General features: G+C 44.5%; 3 protein-coding genes across 4 annotated transcripts in view; all 3 read right to left on the bottom strand.

Moving 5' to 3' along the window:
• Window positions 1-478: 478 nt before the first annotated feature.
• On the bottom strand, window positions 479-12,747 carry tlk2 (tousled-like kinase 2). 2 transcript variants are annotated; one of them, XM_062533037.1, is made up of 21 exons: window positions 12,180-12,747; window positions 10,877-10,959; window positions 10,201-10,272; window positions 10,028-10,094; window positions 9,883-9,923; window positions 9,256-9,354; window positions 8,904-9,005; window positions 8,451-8,543; window positions 8,052-8,162; window positions 7,751-7,887; window positions 7,490-7,642; window positions 6,994-7,060; window positions 6,757-6,854; window positions 6,462-6,543; window positions 5,528-5,619; window positions 4,462-4,551; window positions 4,068-4,237; window positions 2,877-3,012; window positions 2,628-2,739; window positions 2,226-2,333; window positions 479-1,910 (listed from the first exon to the last, which is right to left on the bottom strand). In XM_062533037.1, exons 2-21 carry the CDS (start codon window positions 10,955-10,957, stop codon window positions 1,737-1,739), a joined length of 2,085 nt encoding a protein of 694 aa, XP_062389021.1. In that variant the 5' UTR covers window positions 10,958-10,959; window positions 12,180-12,747; the 3' UTR covers window positions 479-1,736. The 2 variants fall into 2 exon arrangements, with proteins under 2 accessions (XP_062389021.1, XP_062389022.1); XM_062533038.1 differs by lacking the exon at window positions 9,256-9,354.
• Window positions 12,748-13,426: 679 nt separating this feature from the next.
• On the bottom strand, window positions 13,427-17,129 carry mettl2a (methyltransferase 2A, methylcytidine). The gene is made up of 9 exons (XM_062533036.1): window positions 16,973-17,129; window positions 16,741-16,829; window positions 16,312-16,550; window positions 15,913-15,962; window positions 15,755-15,815; window positions 15,040-15,179; window positions 14,628-14,734; window positions 14,449-14,514; window positions 13,427-14,294 (listed from the first exon to the last, which is right to left on the bottom strand). The coding sequence occupies exons 1-9, from the start codon at window positions 17,125-17,127 to the stop codon at window positions 14,101-14,103; spliced, it is 1,101 nt and encodes a 366-aa protein (XP_062389020.1). The 5' UTR covers window positions 17,128-17,129; the 3' UTR covers window positions 13,427-14,100.
• Window positions 17,130-17,850: 721 nt separating this feature from the next.
• itgb3a (integrin beta 3a) overlaps window positions 17,851-25,664 on the bottom strand; it is a 21,925-nt gene continuing 14,111 nt past the window's right edge. The window contains exons 14-15 of the mRNA XM_062533034.1: window positions 19,456-19,622; window positions 17,851-19,051 (exon numbers count right to left, since the gene is read on the bottom strand). Of these exons, the coding sequence (XP_062389018.1) occupies window positions 18,977-19,051; window positions 19,456-19,622 (242 nt within the window). The 3' untranslated portion in view covers window positions 17,851-18,976. The remainder of the gene's footprint in view (window positions 19,052-19,455; window positions 19,623-25,664) is intronic.

Genomic DNA, 25,664 nt, shown 5'->3' with positions numbered 1-25,664 from the left:
TGCACTGTTTCAAGGAGAAACGTAACAATGACATCAAACAGCCACCATACACACACACACACACACACAGCCACACCAGCAGTAGTCAGCTGGCATGCACTAATGGAACAATGACATCAACATACTCCTGTTCCATGAGTCCAACAAACAAGCCCTTACACACCCAGCAAATGCTCTTGTCCTCCCATTCAGGTTTGTAAACAGGCTTGACACTAGACTAGAGAGCATTAGGTCAGCATTCAGTTTCAGTCAGGTGCAGTTTTCTGAGGTTAAAGATCATCTGAAATGCTTCAATGCTAACATAGACTTATTCAGCCATATCTAGCAGCTTGTGCAATTTCATGTATGTGCTGATTTTAAGTAGAATATACTGTATATTGAACAGACCAGCATACTCTCGCTCTCTCACTCACACACTCACACACACACACACACACACACACACCCTATCAGGGAAGAGCAAAGAGAGCCGCAGCCATGCATTATAACCAATAATATTTAATGATCTCTGTATGAGGCCCTACACCCACTCACAGTACAGATACAGTGGCCCTGTCTCCAGAGCCAAAATCATCAATTCAAACAGACCTAAATAAATATGAGTGTATGCTTGAGTGTGTTTGTGTGTGTGTGTGTGTGTGTGTGTGTATGGTATGTCTGAGTATGTGTGAGAATGTGTAAGTCAAGTAGCGAAATGTAAGTAAAAGACCAAGATATATACTTATATATATTTATATAAAAAACTAGATTCATCTCCATTAAAAAATGGGTTAAATTTCAACCTAAACTCAAAATTTCAATATAGCTTGGGCCATCAGTTAGTCTTTGCTAAAATTAATATAAAATACTTTTAAGACTTTGAGAGAAAAAACAAAGAGAAGAGCATATTGTGTTAAACATTAAACTTCTGGGGTGAAACATCGCCACCCAGTGGTCATGTTCAGCTTTGGTCAAGGTAAGAGAGGAGGGGGCATGACTGAAGACATGGCATGGGTCCACTAACCACAGGCTCACCATACAGGTTAAGCTGCAGGCGAACCCCATAAGTGCTGGCTATGTTCATCCAGAAAGACTTAAAACAGGGCTTATTGTAAGGGGAATTCACTAAGCTCAAATACATCAGAAAGGTTTTCATTTGTTTTGATGAGACAGTTATGCATTTGCCTGAAATTGTGTATACGTAGGCCTTTGTATATATGGGTGTGCGTGTTTGAGTGTGTGTGTGTGTGTGTGTGTGTGTGTGCGTGTGTGTGTGTGTGTGTGCAGTGGGGTGTAGGGCGTACAACAGAGTCTGTCCCCAGCTGAAGAAATTCGGTCCATTTTGAGGTCTCCTTCCTCAAGCCCCATTTCCAGCAAGAAGATTCCTTCTCTTACCATCTCCTCTCTCACTCTTCTCCCACCCTCCCTCCATCAATCCCTCCCTCCATCCTTCCATCCCTCCCTCCTTCCCCAATTCACTACAGGAGGGGCGTAAACAGGAGGCCCGCCCTGGCCATGGGAACACAGAGAGAGGAGCAGAGGAGATGGAGGAGGCCTTGTGTGCACACCTGAGCGGCAGGTATCCCCGCCCTGCTTCAGCTCGCCCCTCTCTCTCGCTCTCCATCTGTCCCTCTCTCTCTCTCGGCTCTGGTCCTCAACGCAGGACATCACAGAGAATGGGGCGGGGTTCATCAGACAGCCAATCACCCCCCTGTCTCGACCAATCAGAAAAAGCACTGCGGGAGCAGAGGGCGGGCTCAGTTTGAAGCGCTGCTGTTGGAGGAGCTGCTCGTGGAGGCCAATGCTGTCCCAGCGTTCCCGGTGCTGGCCACCGACTTGCGGATGTGAGGCAGGAGGAAGGGATCGCTGGCCAGCTGGTGGACGTCGATCCGGTCCTCCTTGCGGTAGACGAGACAGCGGCGGATGAATGCCTGGAAAACAGAGTCAGCATTGTCAGACAAAAGGATGATCATTAGGATTACTGACTGGAATACCAGACACATTGGAACATGGCAGCATTACACAACTAGGATTTGAATGCATCAACAACAGCATATGTCAACAAACTACTTCTAACATAAGTGCCAAATCCCTCATAACCTTAGCAAAGGGAAATAAACAAGCCCTATTCATGTCTCGCCTGTGCCAAGGTACTTAGACTTCCACTAAAGAACACTGGAACCCTTCAGAGTGAAACACAAGTTCTGAAGAAATAAAGGGCAAAGATCTGATTCTGAGATGCCCACCTTGGCCTCTGGTGAAACACCCGGTTTGGGTGGGAACTGGACTTCTGTGGCCTTCAGAATGGTGTTTTCCTGAAGGATATCCTGCTGAGACTGGTTATGTCCAAACGGCTGGGGGGAGCAAGCAAGGAGGGGAAAGCACATCACTCAAATGAGATTATACAATTGACAGCAGGGAGTGGAGTTTCAGGATTTGGAGTTAAACATTGGAAAAGCAAAATCTCAAATCAGTATTACAGCACAGAGTTCCTTACTATTGTTAGTAATACTTTTTGCAGTGCATCCTGCTTGTGTCAGTGTAGTTAAAGCTAAAATGCAGAGCCCATTTTCACTCTTTTGCACATCTGATGTGAAATAGTGTGTCTGTGTGTGTGTGTGTATGTGTGTGTGTGTGTGTGTGTGTACCTTTTTCCCATAGAGGCACTGATAGAATATGACTCCAACTGACCAGACATCCACCTTGTTGGAAATTTTGGGTGGTTCCTTTCCAACCACAAAACATTCCGGAGGCAAGTACCTGCAGGAGGAGAGATGCTTTACTCCCACGGTCCTCTCCCTAAAACACGGCACAGCCCATCACACAGCCCATCACACAACCCGCGCCCACATTCACCTGCACCTCCCACTAGAGTGCGTGAGTGACGGCGTGCTCACCAATAAGTGCCGGCTCCCTGCGACGTCAGCTCCATGCCGTCCACGCCGTAGTTGTCATCGTCCATGATCTTCGAGAGGCCAAAGTCGGTGATCTTAATCTCCCCGCAGGCAGTGCCATTAACCAGGAGGATATTACCTACAGCGCACACAAACAAACAGTCAGCAACACTACAAACGGCTCAATGACACCAGTAGAAAGATGTTTTGGGCTCAATAGCATGTCTAAATGTTGTCAAATGTTGCCAGAGTCTCTTGTTTTTTGCAATTCCATTATCTAATTGTGCCGAACGTTTAGTTCTGTGGGGATAAAAAACAGATGAACAGCTGAACCAGATGGCACAAATTGCTCGAGCCATTTAGGAACAAATCTGCGTGTGCAAACGGCTCTCGCGCGAAGCTCGTTGAGAGCAGCGGCATAAACATGAGGCTGAGCAGCGGCATAAACATGAGGCCGCGCGCCGCCGCTCGGCTCGCCGGTTGTGTTTACTCCGCGCCGGGGCGCTCAAGACAAAACAGATGTTTCCGAGAGGCCGCCGAGAGCGGCTGGAGCCTGACCGCATGTGTACGGCACCGCAGCAGCAGCGCACGCCGCCTCCATGGCTACGGCGACAACACTGGACACAGATGTGCAGCTGGAGAGCGACGGGGACGGGGACGCGAGAGGACATTACGTCCAGTGCTGGATGTTACCAGTGTAATGCCTAATAATAGGACATTACAGAGCTGTTGACCATGAGGGCTGAAGCCATGCCTGTCTGCTCGCTCACTTATGCAACATTCTCTCGATTCATTCAGACCTCTCCAAAGCGTCTGCCTTCAGAGGCTGGAGCTAATAGAGCCATCAGTCCTCTTGGAGCTCATGATGAATGCATTAAACACACCTCAGCTTCATGATTATTATTCACCAACACAATGAATATTCAGCTCATCGCACACAGACCGATCTGTCATTTAGGACAGAAAGCGCTCCAGCAGCAAGCAGCAAGCAGCACACAGAGCAATAGCTGACACACCGGGGGCAGAAGAATTTACATGTGTTTGACAAACAGTGTCACCTGTTGCTTGGCAACCTGTGCCACCTCCATGTTGTGGAGCAAACATAGCCTTTTCAGAGTGCGCCTCCTGCAGCCAAAACTCTAAATCGAGAACAGCTGGGCGGGAAGGTGGGGACTTAACACGCCATTGACTCACCTGGCTTCAGGTCGTAGTGGATGATGGGGGGCCGGATCTCGTTCAGGTACTTGAGTGCGTTGACCACCTGCATGATGATGGAACGGCCCTCCTTCTCCGACATCAGCTTGTGCTGCTTCAAGTAGAAGTCCAGGTCGTTCCCCTCGCAGAAGTCTAGAACTGTGCAGAACCTGCAAGCAAGAGCCGTGACACGAACTTGTTCACCACTCAAACTAGTCGACAACAAGGCTGGCTCAAACCAGTGAAGTGAATGATGACTGTGGGAGCCTATTGCAAAACAACATGATATTACAGTCCCAGCACTAACACAGTTTTCTAAGTATCTTCTGCCAAGTCCAGCAGCGAAGAGGATATCTGATACCAAGAAAAAGAGACAAAAAAGGTCCTGACTTACGAGTCCGTATCCAGGGAGAAGTAATCGTATAGCTTGACTATTCTGGGGTGGTCCAGTTCCTTGTGAATTCTATATTCTCGACAGGCATGTCTGTGGGGGAGGAAAAACAACACTTAAGAAAACAATTCTTACAGTTTCTAATACCAAAAAGACTACTGAAACATTGGTCTGTTCCAACAGAATGCCTGATTCATGACTCCACAGTGGCCGATTGTGAGGGAAGTGAAGGCCTGCCGGTCTTCTTACAAATCTTACAGAAGCTGCAGTGCATCCAGGGAGTCAGGATTTGGAGGGCAAGTTTCAGCCACGTAGCCTCCGCCATCTTTAAAACCGTCTCCACATTTTTGATTCACGGACACAAATACTTGTTGTTTACGGTGTATTCCAACGACTTTGTTATTGTCACCAGAAAACGCCTTTGAGGTTATTTGTGTGGTGTCTGCCACAATGTTTATGCTATGTTGGCAAACAAAATGTCCCACAACTGTCCACAAAGTACTGCCTGCTGGCGAAGTGCTGATTTAAAAACATTACCAAAAAATAGACAGTGATGCATATTTGGCGCAAAGGCTGTGTGGCGACAGCATTGACTCGACGCAGAACCATAAATTGGGCTTTAGATGCCATGTACAGGCTGCCAGGGAAGCATTTGTTTATTCAATAACAGTTCAACTCAGGCATAGATTATCAGGAGACCTTACAAAGGCCATTTAAGGGACTTCAAAGTTTACGTTCACAATAGTTTGTGAACAGTAGCCGAAACCTACAATTGGGCAGCTATTTATAGAGTGCTGAGTATCTTGCTGGAAACCATGTGACTAGAGATCATCACAGCCCCCTCAATGGTCATTATGAGCCGTTCTGTCACTGAGGATGTGGGCAGTAATTTGAGCCCGTTTGCCATGAGACTGACGTCTCTGGCCCAACACAGAACAGCCTCGGCACATTTGACGCCTCGATAAAAGCATGAATCAGCCTACAACGAGGCTCTGAGGTTCCCTGAGGTGGATGTTCAATGTATTGAGCGGAGCGTCAACTTCAAACAGAATTGGTCTGGCTCACTCACTTGTGGTAGTTCTCCTTCTTCTCGTCTCTCCAATTCTTGTTGAGCTGGTGGATCTTCACAGCAACATACCTCTGCTCTGTGAGGTCAAAGGCCTGTGTGAGAGTGAGAGAAAGAAGAATGAGATGCTGGTGAGTCTCAAATGGATGCTACTCTAGGACCCCTGTAGGTGCTGCTGATATGGGCTTTGATGGCAATGCCTTTACTGTCAGTTACAAAATGGGAGTGAATCCGACTCTTCCAACTCTACACACACATCCCTGAAATGTATTCACAACCGTGCATGAAGCAACATTTTACGCAGAATGTAATCCGACTAGACTCAGAGAATACCACCACGTTCCATGTCTATGAATAGTGCTCCATAAATTCAACTATCTCGTCACAACATATTCTTTTATTTAGCAGATTGATATCCTACTTGCCACACCAAGAACAGCCGTAAGTAATGACCATAATAAACACACATATGAACCACACCGACAACAGCCGTAAGTAATGACCATAATAAACACACTCGGATTAAGTGATCAGACTCAGGCCACGTCCTTCAAAGCTGAGAACTCCCATAATGGCTGCCCAGATGGCTGTCCTCAGAGAACAGAGTACAGATTCTAGTCATGGGTCTGACAGGGCTGAGCGGCACAGCCAAAGCCCAAATGACACAGCAGCAGGCCCTGGCTTGCTTTAGTACAGAGGAGAGGATTTGCCCTCTAACTCCTTCATGACACAGCACATTTGCCTTTTTTTTTTCTTCCTCCAGGACCCTGCTCAGAGTGAACAAGGGAGTGAGGGAGAGAGAGAGAGTGTGAGAGTGAGAGAGTGAGGGAGAGGGAGAGGGAGAGAGCGCGAGCACACAGCCATGCCTTAGGATATCACACCCAGCCATCTCTGCAGCAGCTTTACTAATGAGCGGAGGACATCCTCTGTCGTGTACCTTATAGACTTCACTGAAGCCTCCTCGCCCCAGTAGGTGTAAGAGCAGGTACCGATCGTTCAACGTAGGGTGGTCTTTAAACCTGGGGAAGACAGGTTTAAATAAAATTCTCAGTTTTAAACTGATATTGTATCTGCTTGCAAAGAGTAATGTCAATAAAGCTCGGTTGAACTGAATTAAGAGGGAGAGAGAAAGAGAGAGAGAATAAGCAAGCTTCAGCAAGCTAGCTGCAGTTGGGTTCCTTTCCAGCAGAATGAATGAGGGACGGTGCTGGGGACCAGGACAGAGGACTTACTGGGAATTGTCTTCATTGTGGATTCGCTTCAGCTCCCGGATGTGCAAGTTCCGTACCCGCTCCAACCGTTCCAGTTCTGCTTGGATCTCAGCCTCCTCCTGTGGGACGGGCACACACACACACACACACACAAAACTCCTGTAAGTCTCCTCCACTCACACCTATTTTATTAGTTTAACGTGATCATTGAGATTGAGGTTGATGGATGAGATTAGGCACATCCATGGTCACCCATACCTTCTTTAGGTGGCCGAGGCGTAGTTTGAAGATCTCCTCTTGCTCGTGATACTCTGCTAGTGATAACCTGAAAATGTACACAGACCTTCTTGAGAGAACAGAACGGAGAGGAAACCAGAGGTCCATGCTAACAGGGGGTTAACCGTCAACGTTGAACAAATGAAACCAATACAAGCATTCTTTCCTAAGCAGGTTGAACATCTGGATACTGACAGAGCTAGTTACACACAGATCAGTGCTGCGGTCTGGAACAGTATCTACTTGTTAAGAAAAATTCCAAGCATGTGTGACAAACATGTAAGACTCGGGTGTCCCTGGATTGGACTCTAATGTTCTAAAGCGTCCTCATCCTCTCCTTCCTCATACGCCCTTGCCCTCCCTCCCTCCCTCTATCCCTCTCTCCATCCCTCCCTCTCTCCCTCCCTCTCTCCCTCCCTCCCTCCCTCCCTCCCTCCATCCCTCCCTCCCTCCCTCCCTCCCTCCATGTGCTGCGTACAGTTCGTTCTCTGCTCCGTTGCTCTTGCTCTTGCGCTTGTTGGGCTCCAGGCTGGGGGGCGGGGTCTGCGAGACGCTAGGTGGTTTCCTCTTGGCCAGCTGCTTCCTTTGCCTCTCGATGTCCTCCCTCTGAGAGTTCACCCGCTCCTGCTGCCTACGCACACACACACACACACACACGCACGGAGTGTTCAAAGCTGTACAAGTGCAGGCTCCAACTGACAAGTGTCAAAGCACAGTTGTAGTAGAGAGGGAGACCTACTTGACGAGGTTCTGAAAGGCGTAGCCGTCGGTCCACTGCTCAGTGAAGGACGCTCCGTGTCGGACAGTGGTGAAGTGGCCCAACCGCAGCCGGTCCTGCATGCTCTTCTCCCGACACGCAATCTTCTCCTGCTTTGACTGAAGAAGCACACACACACACACACACACACACACACACACACACACACACACACACACACACACACACAGGCAGACATGTTACCATATCCACTTCAACCGAGTGTTCACGTTTCAAATGGATGTCTCTCCAGCTGTGCAGTTGCCTGGTCTGAGAGGGTCACCTTTTCAATGAGCAGCTTCTTACTCATGGTCACACACTTGTTCAGGCGTTCTTTGCAACGTTCTAGCATCCTCTGCTGCTCATCAATCTGCCTACGCAAATCACAGTTTACCTGCAGAAAGCACACAAACAAACAAACAAAACACAGTTATAAAGGAAGTCATCTTGGTGTTCATATGATTGACACACGTTATTGTGAGACAACCAATCCAAGGTCTTCTTTTTTGTCTCACTGAAGAGCAATCAAATCAAACAAAAAAAATAACAACAAAAAACACTGGCATCAAAACAACTTCTAGTTCCAAACCTTGGTCTCCACGTCCTAAGACGTAGACAGTCGGACGGCATATTCATGCTAAACTGAGCCGACCCGCTGCTGCCCGTGTCCACCCTCTCTTACCCTCAGCAGGTCGTCGATGCGCCCCTCCTTCTTCTCCAGGTCCGAGCTCTTGCTGCTCTCCAGGGCAGCCAGCTTCTCCATGGTCAGGTCAGACTGGGGTGGAGCGCAACAGAGGGGACAGCAGCAATGGACACAAGAGGGAAAGGGGATGAGAACCAGTGAGGGGGAGACTGCAGGTGTTGCCTTTGAAATCAAATCATCAGTCCTCGCTCCAGCTCCAAGCATATGTCCTCTACTGGGCTAACAGGAGCTATTCCAACCATGTGGCCTCATTCTCCTGGCAAAACCAAATCACACAGACTTCTCTATGAGGACGACTTCAGCTTAGCCTGAGTTAGATGATCTGAGTTAGTGTCTAAACCACATACTTAGCATACCATTCTGGAATTCACACACACACACACCCCCTGGTGTGTGACAATCTCTGCTATTTGTGATGAGTATGTGTGTTACCTGTGTTGCTCTGTGTTGACAGAGAGCGCTTATGGATTTCAGGGAACAGAAGGAGTGCTCCGTGTTTATTGAGCTTAAGGAGGATGGACTGCCCTGCTGCACCTGGAAAGCACAGGCGCACACACACACACACACACACATAAACAAACAAACTCCTCAAAACAAAATGACATGTCCAGTACTGTGGTTGCTAACGAGCACACAAGGTCAGAGGTCAACATCAAGAAAATGTGAAATGCTTCAAACGTCACGGCAAATAGGAGTGAGTGCAAAGAGGGCCAGTGATGGCCAACGTGAAGTGCTAGTGACAGTGCTAGGAGGACGGGGCAGGTAGGGGCATAAAGGAACTCACAGTTACGGGAGGGTTGGAGAGGGAGTGCTGCGGGGACGATCGGACCACGGGGGGAATACAACGAGCTGGACTGGTACCAGTGCCACTGCCACCTGCAAACTGGGGCAGAGGAACGAGAGCAGCGATGAGAGTAGGGACTGAGCTAACACTCTCACCAGCACTGACGGATAATCCTGCTGAGAGCAGCTACAGAGGGAAGACGCGGTAGCTTCAGTTGCCTCCAATTCACACATTTTCAACAGCTTTAAGTTCAAGCCGTGTTTTCGTCATTACGGCATTGTTATCACCGCAAACCCTACATGATTTCACACCACAGCTATTTTCTGCTGTCGATACCCAACACCTCAGGCATGTGCATAGGCTTCCTGAGAGCTAGGTGTGAAGGCGTGTGAACAGGCGTGTGAGCAGTCAAACAGCCTGGAAAAGGAAGTGAGCAAACTAGAGACACTCTGGCCATAGCCATTCACTGAATAAACTGGTTGACAGTAGTTTGGCACATTCTCATGCACTGCACACCCATCGGCTCCGTGTCCTTGAATTTATATCCGGCAAATTCAAGTGCTTTCTGGCACGTCTTGAGTGTGTGGGTGGAGAACTTGTTGGTTTGAAGACAAACCTGACTCTTACCTCGAAATAATCACTAATCTTGAGACCTCGGGTCCCTTTCCCTGCAGAGAAAAGACACATGAGTACAACCGAGAGAGGCTCAGAACAAGGCTCAGAACACCAAGGAGGATTTTGGGAATCAAAAGACGCGTGTCAAAATCCTTGCCTTGGCTGTCGAACATATCTCCTTTCCTCTTCCGGGTTCTCTGATCGTTTGCCTTCTTTTCCGGAGTCTAGGGAGAACATACAGGACATAAAGAGGAGTAAGACCCAGAGACAGGCTCCTTGTGTATGAGTATGTGTGTGTCATTGATTTCTGGGGAGAGGAGGCACACCAACCTCCAGTTCTTTATCGCTGAGTGACCCGACGCTGCAAAGACTCTGATTGGATGACTCATTATGACCAGAGCCCTGAGGAATGGTGGGGCACAAAAGGAAACAATGAATGAACAAATAATCCTCCGTTCCATACTTCAGCAGCCCCCTCCTGTTCCTCCTCAGGGATCACCGCCTGAACGGCTCCGATCCTTACATGCGTATTGCAATATCCATTCATACACACAATCATTGATAGATTAATTCACATATTCTCTGTGGCTGTCATTCTGTTAGACATAATGTTGCGGATACAGAGCCTGGCACCTGGGCTGTCAAGGTCAAAGCATTATTACTTTCCCAAAGCTTGTACCACAAAGCTCAACCACCAACTACAATCAAGTGCTATTCTAAATGTCAAGCAGCTTGCTCCCCAGCCCTGAAGGACAGACTTATGCTAAGAGAAGGCACACAAACAGACCAAAGGGAACAAACAAATAGACGGCTAAATCACACTGAGTGCAAGGCCAAGAGGCAGAGAGGGAGAGAGGGGTAAAAAAGAGGATGGATGGAAGAGATTACAGGGCATCTCATTAACATTAAACGCGGGTGTGTCAGCATGACGCCCACACCACCATATCAACTGAAGACGGAGAAGAGAAAAGAGGAGACGATGGATGGAGTGTGTAAGTTTCCTAACCCTAGCAACTCCAACGCCGGTGAAGCGGGCCTCTAGAAGCTCCTGGCGTCGTGGATCCAGACTGTGCAGTTCCTCCATCATGGCTGGAGAGAGAGTGAGAGAGAGTGTGTGTGTGACAGAGAGAGAGAGAGAGAGAGAGGTTAGACTCAGCTGGCAGTGACTGACTATGGGGTCTCGATAACTGTGACAGATTGGTAGCAACAGCACAACAATTTGTGCCCATGCATGTGTGTGTGACATGTTGACTCATGAATCTCTCATGTAGGTTTCCAGAATATTCCTAGAATTCATGACTCAGCCTCACCCTTCATACTGATGTCTAAATCTCTGTGCTGGTGCTCAGTTACACAACAGTGAATCAATTATGGACAGCTTTGATTATAAATGTACTCAACACATAAACATTTATTTTGCAGAACCTTTTGACAAACTAACTGAATCCCATATCAGCGACACCAAGTAAACAGTCTGTTTTGGTTTCATCAGATAACAAGGGAGGGGACAGGACCTCATGACCTATTGTTTTAGTTGCACAGATTTAGATAACTCATCAAATAGGCTTTCCAGACATACATTCCTCTTGATGAAGCTTCTGTCACTTCGTGGAAAACGTGAAATTTACACTGACACTATCATCAAACAAAAAACACATTCCGTGTTTTCCATTATGTACAATAATGCATAACTTAATTTAAACGTCACTCTTCTTAAAGATGACAATTAATATTAATACGTGACAAGTTTATAGGTGAAGGTATTATCTTAGTAGATGGCTACAGTAAATTAACAGACACTCCAGACAGATGATATTAGTCATCATAAACTGAACACTTGAACAAAGTTACCATATGAACCCAGTTATCTATTGATCGTTATCAAGGTGCCTGTCTTCTTGCCCTAGCTAGCTAACCTTTGTACACTACATCGAAGTTGGCGCTAACAGTGATAAACCTCCCTTTTTCTAATTATGTCTTAATCTTAAAATGTGTGTCTCTCTCTTGACAATAATGCACACGAGGTATATGGCATTTGTCGAAACAACTGTATCATTCTGGTCAAGTGACACGCACAAGGTATTGATAAACACTAACAAACAACGTTAGCTGAACATCAGCAGCTAGGTAGCTCGCTAGTTAACTTAGCCCACAAATTCAAACTATGGTTCAACGCAAGCGATGATTAGCAAACTAAGGTTAGCTGACAGCATCATCTCGATTTTCGCATAACATTAGACAAAATCAGAAAACATAAAGAACGACATCTCACTTAATCCATATACGACAGAAATAGGGTAGCATTATACCTGCGGCAAACTGTCTTTTCCCGCAAGCACCTTTGGTTAATCCTCGATTATTCTTCCCTTGTCTCCCGTCTCACCCTTCCTTGGCTACCCCCACATTCCCAGACAAGGCCTCATCCAAATCCCCGTCTCTTGCCTACGAAGAGACACCCGATGGAGGAAGTGGTGCGCCAGCTCAGAGTCCCTCAGATGTGCGGAGGCTGACAAACCTCCAGGCCTATGAGAAAGTTGTCTCCCGAAACCTCCTCAACAGAGCTTTGCCCACCTCAGATTCCCGGGGGTTTGAGGTATCTTTCTTTCTTCAGACAGCCATTGCATTATGCCGTCGATCACACCAGACAATGCCCATCACCTGTTTTAGCATCTCTAGTTCATGAATCACGGCTCCCACAAGGATATATTAGTCATTTTCTTCCCAGTTGGTGTCAGACCCAGTCCATTCAGAAAACTGCAAATTTTACTTGCAGACTGCGGTTCCGACGAGATCACCTCTTGCGCATCAATGTTCTATCTTGGAAGTGGTCCCGTTTGAATCAGTTCGGTTTAATCCGGATCGATTCGGTTCGGTTCTCATGATTTTTTTTTTTTTTTTTTGCAATGTAAACAATAATCAGAAAATCTCATTTTTTCTCGCAAGATTTCCATCCCGACCACGCCCCACTTCACAAACTATTAATCTCAATAAAATTGAAAAGGTAGCCACACAGAGTGAGGAAATTAAACAAGTTAAATTAATAGGACGCCATACAATGGAACACTTGTGGTAACAAAGGTTTGCTCTAAATAGTGTAGTAGCCCACTTGCAAATCTTATCAAACAGCGCAACATAATGAAAATAGAATATATTTTTAGAATATATTTTAATAGAATATATTCTAAGTTCCTGTTTGTCAATTGTCCCGTCTGGCATGCATGTTTGCATGATACAACTAGATGTTCTGTAATGAGCCAAATACATTGACTATGATATGACGACTCAGACTTCTACACTGTACACTGTGCACATAGTGATGGTAATCAACCTATGTGCTTCAGTCTCTGTCTCACTCATAGCAGGAGGCCATCTCAATCCTCAGAATTTGACAGCGGACCGAATTTGGTCATGCATATCCACATTTTCATTGATAATCACCAGTAGGAAACATATAGTTTCACAAAATACATTTTCTGGCCCTCACTGTCATTAAGAACTCATACAATGTGACATGCATTTCCATCCTACATATCATATGAAAACATTTAAACAGAAATAAGTCACAATGGTTCATTTTAATTGCAAAGATACAAAGGAATTTCTTCAAAGTCAAATATGATTAAAAGTGACAGTAACTTGTGAAATGTAAACAGCTGAATGGTAGGACTCAAGAGTCCAGATCTCTCCATGCTGCTAAATGAGGTTGCCTGTCTCAGCATACATCCAATTTCCCCTTTCTCCAATAACATATGTATTGATCAGGGGTAAAAGGTGCAGATTGATCAAGGGTATTTCAAGAGCACTGGAAGGGCTGGGTGTCTTGTAATATATTGATAATAACGATCAGTCTCTAAAATATTTAAGTAATTGTTAAAACAGACTCAAAATGCATTGATATTCTCAGCACTGTGCATATTTCCTTAAAAGACCTGAAAGAAATCTGAAACAGATGCTTGTGACCGTTGTTGGCTTTGCGTCTTCCTACAATAGATTGCCCTGTGGCTTGTTGTGTGTTGCTCCCCTTAATCACATAATACACCTCAAATCACGCTGGTGACTGAAAAACACTTAATCAAGTCTGTTACAACCAGCCTCACCCTTTGGCCAAAAGCTACAAAAGATCCTCTTCAGGTTGAATGCTGGACTTTTCACATATCTAAACATCAGATGGTCTTGGCATGCAAACCTCTCACATTCACTGGAGAGCACAGGTCCAGGTTGAAACTGTCCCTAGCTTTCACACTGATCCTTCTGAAATGTCCTTGGCTTCGAGTCCTCATGGTCTGATTGGGGCTTCTGGTACTTGCACTGAACCCAGACTCTGTACATGGTCAGCTGCTTGCCACGGTTCACCTGCAGTCGCCGGTCTACCAAGTTCTGCACCTTCTGCAGTCCGGCATCACAGAATAAGTTGTGGAGCTCATCTAGAGGGACATTGAAAACAAAATAGTTCACACAATGCTAAGGATCTGTGACTTGTAGATATCTGTACAGTTCTGATCTGTTTGTACTGCATCCCAGTACTCTAGGTAACAATATCGGCAACTGAGCAGTGCAATGCCAACAAGCTCCACTTGCCTTGAGTAAAGAAATACACTCGTGTGCCATCTCCTCTAACATAGAAGTTTTCAGACAAACACCTCCCTGAGGACAAAAACATATACAGACACAGTGAAAACCCATCTTCCAGTTTCACAGTTACACACACTCACACGACACATACAAACAAACAATTGAAATACCATAAAATAGCTCACCTTTCTTGAAGCGTAGCTGGGCCAGGTCATATCGGCCATAGTCTCTTAGCAGCAACATCCCACCAGGCTTCAACAACCGAGCAAGCCCACTTATCGATGCCTGCATCCTATGGACAGATAGCTAGTCATTTAATTATCAACCACAAGGTGGAGCTATTGCACAACAAATGCAATAGAATATACCCGAGCACTGGCATAATGATTCACACATTACTGCACTGTTTGTTTGACTGACATTTGAGATCACAATGACTCATTTGTTGTCATACCTCCAGACCTACTTTAATTCAATGTTAAAGTAAAGTTACACATTCACCAAAAAGAGGCTTTCCAAATACCTGATCTCATATAATCAGAATACACACAAAGACACTCCCATCCTGTTGACTAACCAATGCAAATTCAAACTCACTTGTCGGGATGCAGAGCAGACAAGACAAAGATGAGTATAATGACGTCTAAACTCCCCTCTTGCATTGGGAACTGGGCTGACTCATCACTCAGGTCATGAACGAAGGCGTGGCAGCGAGCAGAGTCATACTCTGGGTTTGACTATGGGGAAAAACAAAAACTACATTTTGTACTTCCAGCTAAAAATCCATTAGTTTACATGGTCTGAAGAGTCCAACTATGTGACATAAAAAACGTAATGAATGCAATATATCTTCATTTATTTAATATTTAAATAAAATAAACGCTTATCTGGTAAATATAATTTAAGACCATCTCTGTTTTTTAACCATATTAACAGTGATGCAGTAGTGTGCTTAACACTCAATTATTTGCACAAGTACTTGGAGAAGGACATTGTTTGCTTTCTTTTCAAAATTAACGAGCCTGATGAAATCAATGTAAATATAGGTCCTTTTCTTTTCTTTTCTTTTCATTGCTATCCTTCATCTGTAAATGGCTTTAGGAGGATATGCTGTGCTCACTGCCATTTTTAATATGGCAGGTTTTGTATACATCATGTCTAGGATAGCACCTCTGACACACCCACCAAGCAATAGAACACTGCCTCAAAAAGCAAGAAATAGCAGAGAGCAAAACGTTTTGCTACTCAACATGCCACAGGCACCTGTCCATACATTGAATTTACTCTGCTCATGTTTTTGTTTTGCATTCACCTTTACCAGCTCCACTGCTGTGCTGGAGAAATCACAGCAGTAAACAAAGAGTCCCGGGTCACTGCAACACAACACAAGAGAGGGGGTAAGGTGTATGTGAACACAGATCTACAGTATCACTGAGAAACCAGAGTGATTTACACAGTAGCCTCACACACTTGTTGGTCTTTAGGATGGGAAAGACGGTGTTCCCCACACCACAGCCCACCTGAAAATGAAGCCACACCAGTGTCAATGGCATTAATACACATAGAATTACATGACACTATCTTGCTTAAAAGTCTCATAAGTGTAGACCTACTACTTGAAGTCAGACAGAATCAAAGGACAACTATCTGTCCTTTTGTGCTCTGCTCTGCTCAGCTAGTTCTACTTAGCCATGATATGATTGTCAGGTCAGTTTTTCAGCAATACTCCACTAGGAGATGATCCATGTGATGTCTCATGTAAATTAAACCTGAGTCCAGCATTCACTACTGGACTGACATGATGTGTTTTCAGACCACAGTGGTCGCTTGACCACACATACAGAAAACATACCATAGACTAGATCTTACTTCCATAATGCGATATGTGCCAGGTGCCTCAGGGTAGTCCCCATTCTGGTGGGAGATGTCTTCCACGCCTTTCTCCTGGTCAGGGTGTTCGTCCCCTTCCTGAACTGTCTGGTTGGAGCTACTCTTTGGGGCTAGCTCAGGAAATTCCGTAAAGAGCCAGTGGCGATCTTTAAAGAACCGATTCTCGTGGATAGTGTAGAAGTCATTCCAGTACTTGTCTGCATGGTTGTCATACTCCTCTGAATTGAAACAGACAGTTTTGTTGTCACAGAGCACTCACACGGGTCGTTGTTTCAGCTGTTTCTGTTGCTAATGAACACTATGAAGCTATCAATGTTGATATAACATTACATTAGGACAACAACATTAACAAATAAGCATTACAAATAGTAGTCTAAACAGAGTGCTGCACGACTCGTATGATCTCACCTTGTTTGTCAGCCGGGATGGGCTGGTTGTTCTCCAGGACTTTCCTCCGTGCAGCTGCCTCTTGCTCATCTGACCACTCAACGTTATCCCTGTCAAAAAACGGGAGAAACCAAAAAACTTGTTTAGAATTGTGTAACGCACACTCAACTGTTTAGTTAGCCCAAGCTGCTATGTAGCCCATGTCAAGCTTTCATCTGTGTGCTTCAAGACCATTAAAAAACGTAGGCTATACCATGCATTATGCTGGAACACCTGACGAGGGTCTGTTAGAAAGCGAGTTCCAAACTGTTTTCTCTTCTGGTCTTCGTTTGTTTGTTCAGGCGGCGTCTGGTGAATTTCTGTAACATTTTCCTCCACAGACACACCGTTAGCAACGGGCGCTGCCATGTTGAAACCGGAAAATGAATTGCGTCACAGGAAGTGATAACAACTAAACGCCCAACCAGCGCCTCAAAGGACTTTGACATCCTTTTTCTAAATTGCATTTCTTCTGAGTTTCAGTATATCGCGACGTCTCTTACAATGGTAAAAAAAAATCACAAAGAACAGAATAATCTGTTTCTTGAAAACAACTAGCCTACAGTATAACCCCAGTTGCCCTAGACTGAAGGCCAGGCCTGTTACAGTATCACCCGTCATATAGCCTAAATATCTATGCACCCCTCTGATGTGTGTTATCATATCTGCCTTATTGCGATAGGCCTAATGCTAAAATTATATTATATGGCTTGTATAGCTGAGTTAGTAGGCCTATTTATTTTATCAGATTTAATTAACACTGTTGTTTATTATTGCTGTTCTCCTTGGTGTAGTCTTACCAACTTTTTAAATAGTCTACTGCTAAATTCAACTATTGTACTGTTGTTATTTGTAAGTCGCTTTGGACAAAAGTGTCTGCTAAATACCATAAGCATATTAATAATAACATTAGCAATATAAAATGGCCCCTAAGTAGTTAGTCTGGCTGCTGTAAGAAAAATGCCCTCTAAGTAGTTAGTCTGGCTGCTGTAAGAAGCCAATGTAAGTAGGCCTAATAGAGGAGTTACATTAATGTTAATGTAACACACACACACACACACACACACACACACACACACACACACAGAAATATAGCTTTCAAACTATTTTATTCAGAAGCCTCATGTGTCAAAAATAGAACTTGTATAAAACATCTCAAAAAGGAAAACATCAGTCCAAAAAAAGAAGAAAAAACAATGAAAATGAAATAGGCAATAAGTAATCACAATCTTTGGTGACTTCAACAGTTTCAAATTGGGATAGGAGAGACAGGTTTTACAAAGGAGAAACAAAACAATGTAGGTGGACAAGCTGATTCTTGGGTCCAACAGAGCGGCATATTCTCGAATTGAACTATAAATACGGCTCCAGTATCCATGGAAACAAGACAGTACAAAAGATAAACCTAGAATCAAGATGATCCCCCTGTATCCATGGCAATAAGAATTCCATTAACCATCCGAGTTGAGCATGGTTCTCCATACATATGAGCCAAGATTGTAATCAGTGGTCTAATTACACTGTCAAGTTGTATTGAAACTAAAGAAAAGTGGCAGCAGAAGTTATTCACCTTCCCAGCTAATCAACATAAAGTAGATCCTATTCAAATTTTAAGAGGCTAATTAATTTCCATTGTAATCATACTAATGAACTTTTATTCAGGTAAAGGTGTCAAGCAGGGTGCATTTAGGAGTGATGGTGCATTTGGAATGATGGTGCAGTTCACTTTGGACCTCACAATTTCTTTATCAGTAAACTGATAACTACAGCGCAATAGCAGGTTTTAAGACAACATTTTGAGCATTTTTGTATTCGCCCCGATCACAGAAAGTGAAACTTCCATTCAGCTGTGCTCAAAGAACCATTGTTTTTAACATCATATTTCTTAGGTGTATGCCACCTTGCAAATTCCACTAGGTGTATACCACCATGATATGTTGAAGCCATGATAGCTTACTGTTGTTACAGTCTGGTCCAGATAAGGTTGTGAATTTCTAGTCATTTTGTAGTTCCACCACACTTCTGGGAATGCCCTGGTACTTCTCAACATGTGGAACTGGTGAATGAGTTCACTGGTACACAGACTTTCAAAACATTCATCAAAAAGTGCAAGCAGTAAAGAGAAAAACGTCAGTCCAGTCTTTTGCACCTAAATAAAATACATCTGAACGTCTTATGTGCTCCAGAGAACTCCATCTTTACAAAGCTGAGATTTTCCTTAGGAGGCAGTACCACCTCTGTAGGTAATATTGGTGAACGTGCTGGTTGCTCCTTTGTACAAGGGGTTATTACCCTGAAATGAGATAAATTCAAATTCATTAGCAGAGAATATGCACGATTATCATGTATTCTGTATTCTGCTTACACTACTCAGGAAACAGTATCTGGATTTATAGGCTTACACCTGTAGGAGGCACTGTCTATCCATAAAGATGTTTTAGACAGAGGTTATGTCAAAGATAAATAGATATGCCACTAAACACAACTTTCAAAACAAAATGTTTATAAATGTGAGTGTGTGCACGCAAGTGTTTTTGTATTTTTGTATGCATGTTTGTGTGAAACTGTTCCCGTGTAAATATGTCTGTGGGTAGAGGTGTTTGTGTGCAATTGTTTTTGTATGCATGTCTGTGTGCTGTGTTCCTGTGTGAATATGCATATGTCTGTGTGGGTGGGGGGGGGGGGGGGGGGGCTCACCGTGTCCCATTTGGCTTTGGCTCGCTCCTCTTCAAACTTGGCGAACTCTCGTCGATCATGAATGGTGACTAAAAGCTTCCATATCAACAGACCAGCAAGCCCTAGCAAAAGAATTGCCCCAGTGACCGACGCCAGGACCACAAGAATATCAGGACCTTTCGGACATTCTGCAGAGTGGAGAGAGAGAGAGAGAGAGAGAGATGACAGAATGCTGTCTCATTTACATGTACTGTGCTGTGGAACAACTCAACAACCCAACAGGGTCCTCTGCTGCCAGGGCTTTTAATGAATATGCGCACATGTTTTTCACTTTGTTACTCATGCACACACATGTGCGCGCACACACACACACACACACACACACACACACACACACACACACACACACACACACACACACACACACACACACACACACACACACACACACACACACACACACACACACACACACATACACACAATTAAATTAAGATCACTGTGACAAAGGAAATGTGAGAATCATATACTATGCCAACTAGTGTGCTAATTATCTATAATGATCCTAAAATAAGGTAATCGATAATATTAGCTGAAGCACGTACATCACCCCTGGCATTGGGACCTCTGATTAATCCAGTGCCTGGATTCTCAATGTGCATCTAGTAGGCTACTGAGGGCCAGCTCAACCTCTTTTGCATTTCTGAACCATCAGTAGAGCAGAATGAGTGACCATGCAAGTTATGACAGGTACCCCAAGAGCCAAATGGTCATTTAGCAAAGTAGGCCATTCAGCTCTGGCATTCCCTCTCAGACAGTGACTCACCTGGTTTACTGCCTCTCTGGGGCAATATACATAAGGTCAGGTAAATGTTTAAAAACATAGTCACACCTAGGTAGCTTAGGCTCCATGTTTTAAACCATCTCAACACACTAACCACAAATCCTTATACCAAACCAGCAAAACATTATAAATGTCTTGCAAAAGCACACAAGTTTTGTCAAAACAGTTCACACAGCTATCACATGAATAAGCACACAACACACCAAATACACACTGATAATAAAAACAGGTATGGCTTTTCTCTATGTGCAGGGCATATCAGTTTTCAATAATGGGTTGGCATACATAGAACTGTGAACATGCATACACACAGGTAGTCAAATGCAAAACAAGAGCAGAATAAAGCAAAATCATGTTAGCTATAGGGAGACAGACTAGATCTTTCTAGTGGGAAGACAATGGCAAAACATAAAAACAGCATAAGCAGACACAAACGTATACAGTTTTAGACGTAACACAATTCAATAATGGTTAGGCCTACATAGAACTGTGAACATGTCACTAGGACCCACTCCGGATCCTTGGGTGCCTCTCATGTAAAGTTTATACGTCCTCCCTCGCTCCTCGGGCCTCGATCCTCACTGATCTACATAAAGAAAGATAGACGAAGGGATAGACTATCGTTGTTGCCGCCCCATCATTCTTTATGTAGATCAGTGAGGATCGAGGCCCGAGGAGCGAGGGAGGACGTATAAACTTTACATGAGAGGCACCTATGTTCTCCCTGTCTGGTGCTCCAGGTCATGTGCTCTCTCCCTCTCTCTGTGCTCCAGGTTTTGCTCCGCCCACATCTCTGCCTCTACCCTGCGCAGCTACACACCTGTGGCCAATTGGCCCTCGTCTGGGCCTGTACTTAACTCCAGCTCTGAAGCTCCTTCATTGCTGGATTATCTCCTCACCAAGCACGTTGTCAGGAGCCTTGTCAAGCTGTACCTCAACCTCGATCTCAACCATGGCCACGTCTTCACCTTTGCCCTGCCTGGATCCTTCTGCCTTGGATTTTTTCCCTTTTTCTCTGCTTTTGGAAATGCCTATTTTGCTGCTTGAGACTTTTGCCTGGCCTGTGTGACCTGTGAGTTTTTGCCTGCTACTCGCCTAAGTGTTGCTGTTCAAGTGAGATTCCATGTTTTTGATCTGTGTTTTTTTTTTTAATGTTTTTGGATTTTCATGGACTCTGCATTGAACTCAAGATTTCTGTTTTTCTCTGTGTGAAGACTATCATCAAAGACTATTTGACTGAAGTTTACATGTGTCTGCATTTAGTTCCACTTTTGTTAAACCCAGCCACAGTGGCCGTGACCGTATAATCCAGCCAGTAAAGTGGAACCAAATGCAGACACCAGTAAACTTCAGTCAAATACTAGTCTTTAATGATGGTCTTCACACAGGAAAAAAAACAATCTTGAGTTCAATGCAGAGTCCATGAAAATCCAAAAAACTTTCTAAAACACAGAAGATCAAAAACTTGGAAGTCTTAAACAGCAACACTTGGGCGAGTAGCAGGCAAAAACTCACAGGTCACACAGGCCAGGCAAAGTCAAGCAGCAAAATAGGCAAGTCCAAAATCCAACAAAGGAGCAGAGAAAAAGGGAAAAAATACAAGGCAGAAGGATCCAGGCAGGGCAAAGGTGAAGACGTGGCCATGGTTGAGATCGGGGTTGAGGTACAGCTTGACAAGGCTCCTGACAACGTGCTTGGTGAGGATAATCCAGCAATGAAGGAGCTTCAGAGCTGGAGTTAAAGGAATTATCCGGAGTAAAATGTACTTTAGATCAATTTACGGATGATTGGGAGTACATACGTTGAGTTGACATCAAAATCATGTCATTCTGATCTGTTTTGAGAAAGTTCGATTTTACTGTTTTTAGCCAAAACTCGTTAGCCTGGAAGTGACCAGGGCATGTAATTTCGCCTTTACAAAACGTTATTTTTATACCTCTTCTACATAGTGGAGCAGATTAATTGCATATTTCAAGAGAATCGTTCACTTTGGTATAGAAGCATGAAATTTGGCACAGATACTCTCTAAGGGTCACTTTTTGGAAAAAAGGCGCTGGCCACTCAAAAATTAAAAATGGCGGCCATTTTTTTCAAAATGGCCGCTATTTCTGTCAAATGCTCATTATGTCGATCGTTCAAACTGTGATGAACACATAACATTTTGTGAAAAATGATGTTTTATGGAGAACGGTGCTTGTCCCTCAAAAAAATCAAGATGGCCGCGACTATTTTTCAAGATGGCCGCCATTTCTCTTAAAAATCCTTACATCAATTTATGATAGGATGATGCTATCATCAAGATTGGTACAAACCTTCTTCAATGAACATTCTCATGGAAAAAAGTGTATGCCACTCAAAAATTCAAGATGGCCACCATTTTCAAGATGGCCACCTTTTCTGTCAGAATTCAGTTTAATGTGTAAAGGAAGGTTTTGGTTAATAAAGTGAACGTCATTACACAACCAGGGCACACTGGTGACTTCAGTGCCGTGGAACTCAACATGGGGTTAAAAATTTAATTTTAAACAATTTGTTGATGTCCCCACACACACACCAGGGAACACACCTTGGACCTGGTCATTACAAACTCTCACCAACCTGCAGGTGTATGATCTAGGTGTGTCTGATCACAAGGTCATTTCTATGGATCTGCAATCCCCATCCAGCCTCTCCAAGCCTAAGCAGAATATATGTTTCAGAAACCTAACAAACATAAACCCAGAACTCTTGGCAGCAGACATTCAACATCAGCCATCTGAGCAGCCTCCTGGACCTCCATGCCCCTGTTAAAATCAGAATAGTCACCTTCACCTGCCCAGCTCCATGGTTCACAAATGAGCTTTGTAAAATGAAGGCAGCAGGACGGGTCCTTGAAGCGGCATTTCAAAGCCCCTGGCCGCACTGTCCACAAACTACCGGGAGCAACAACTCAAATATTCATAGTCCCTCGAAGATGTATGATCACAGTTTTACTCCGATGGCATCCGAAACAGTCCAGGAAATTCCAAGCAGCTTTACTCCACTGTCAATCACCTTCTGAAACCACCCCCCCCCCCCTCCCACACACACACACGCTTACTGCCACTACAGAAGAGCAGTAAAATAAATTCATGGATTTTTAAAAAAATTGCACATATTCACTCTGCCCTTTCTGGGTCCTCCCACCCTATCTGTTCCTCCTACATCTCCCAACCCCTAAACTGTTTTCCTGAGGTTTCATCTGAAGAGGTGCAGAACATCATCAGGAAGATGAAATCCTCCACCTGTCCCCTGGACCCTCTCCCAACCTCCCTGGTGAAAACCCATATCACTGTCCTTACCCACCTGACCACCGCTATTATAAATCATTCCCTCCAAACTGGTCATGTTCCTCCTGCCTTAAAAATATGCCATAATCACCATTGCTCAACAAACCCACTCTTGATCCAGAAGACCTGTCCAAGTACTGGCCCACCTCCAATCTTCCCTTCATATCGAAAGTGCTTGAGAAAGCAGTTGCCACCCACCTTCAAGACCACCAACTCTTTTAATTTCAGTCTGGTTTCTGCTCTGCCCACAGCACAGACTGCCCTCATCAGAATAAAAAATGACCTCCTCATCTCATCTGATGGTGGCTCTCCCTTCCTTCTCATCCTCCTGGACCTTTCTGTTGCATTTGATACTTTTGACCATGACATCGTTTTAAACTGGCTCCACCGTACGACTGGACTCAATGACACTGCTCTCAGTTGGTTCCAAACATACCTCACAAACCGGACAGAATACTGGGTCCCTGGGTCACTCCAGATCAAATCCACACACAGTCACCTGTGGCGTCCCCCAGGGTTCAGCCCTTGGCCCCAATCTCTTCATCCTCTATTTCACCCTTGGCCAAATCATCAGTCAGCAAAAAAAATAATTCTGCTGCTATGCTGATGAGACACAGCTCTATGTAAATGCCACAGCTGCAACCCCATCCTCACAGTCATCCCCATCAAAACAACTCATCTCCTGTCTGGAGGAGATAAAGGTATGGATGGAGCACACCTTCCTCCAACTAAACAGCCATCCTGGTTGCCACCCCTTAGCAAACCAAATCATCATCCATAACCAGCATCACCTTTTCTGGCTCAAACATCCCCCTCTCATCAACAGTCACAACTCTTGGTGTAAAAATGGACTCCCAGCTCACCTTTGAAGCCCATATAAATCACCTCTGCAAGACCTTCTACCACCTCCGTAACATTTCCAAACTCCACCCCATTCTCTCTCAGATGCCGAAAAGCTGTCTCATGCCTTTGTCTCCTCCAGACTGGACTACTGTAACATACTTCTCATTATGATCCCTAGCAAGAGTCTGCAGAGACTTACATCCAAAAGTAGAGAGAGTACATCCAAATCTCACCCCAAAAATCAACCCACAAAACACAACACACTCCCTCCGCTCCACTAACTCACACCTCCTCATACCCAGAACCAGACTCAGGACCATGGGAGATTGGGCCTTCTGTGCTCCTGCCCGACATCTGTGGAATGCTCTCCCTGACACCTTCAGGGCATCACAATCCACTGACTGTTTCAAAAAAGGTCTAAAGACATTTCCTTTTTCTAACAGTGGTCCCTCCTCTCTGTGGACTGCACCTTGTCATGGTGGAGAGGCTTGTGTACTCTAATGAACCTGAGAGCTATGCCGGCATGGATTTTATATCCCTGGCAAGTTTAACTAAGCCGGATAGGTCAAAGGAGAGGAGGCAGACAAAGCAGACATTATGGCTATTTGACAGAAATGGTGGCCATCTTGAAAATGGTTGCCATCCTGAATTCTTGAGTGGCACATACCTTTTCCCCCAAAAAGTTTTCTTTGATGAGTATTTCTGCCTAATTTTATGCTTGCATCACCATATGAAAAATTTAAATAATTAATATTGTACAGGAACGGTGGCCATCTTTAAAAATGGCAGCCATCTTGAATTTGGGACAAGCATCTTTTCCCATCCATTATCATGTCCTTTAGAGAGTATTTTCATCAAATGTTATGCTTGGATCACTGATGAATGATTTATAATAACCACTGAATAGCAATGGCGGATTTAAGAGAAATGGCGGCCATCTTGAAAAATGGTGGTGGCCATCTTGATTTTTTTTTTAGACATGCACCATTCTCCAAAAAACATTCTTAAGAGACTATTTTCACAAAATGTTATGCCTTCATCACAGTTTGAACGATCAACATAATGAGCATTTGACAGAAATAGCGGCCATCTTGAAAAATGGCCGCCATATTGAATTTTTGAGTGGCCAGCGCCCTTTTCCAGAATAATGGCCCTTAGAGAGTATCTGTGCCAAATTTCATGCTTCTATACCAAAGTGAACGATTTTTTCACTAATCTGCTGCACTAACAGTTCC

The sequence above is a fragment of the Sardina pilchardus genome, chromosome 3 (assembly GCF_963854185.1).
Source record: "Sardina pilchardus chromosome 3, fSarPil1.1, whole genome shotgun sequence".
NCBI lineage: Eukaryota > Metazoa > Chordata > Actinopteri > Clupeiformes > Clupeidae > Sardina > Sardina pilchardus.
Note: the sequence above shows the minus strand (reverse complement) of the source record. Positions and strands in the feature narration are given on the sequence as shown.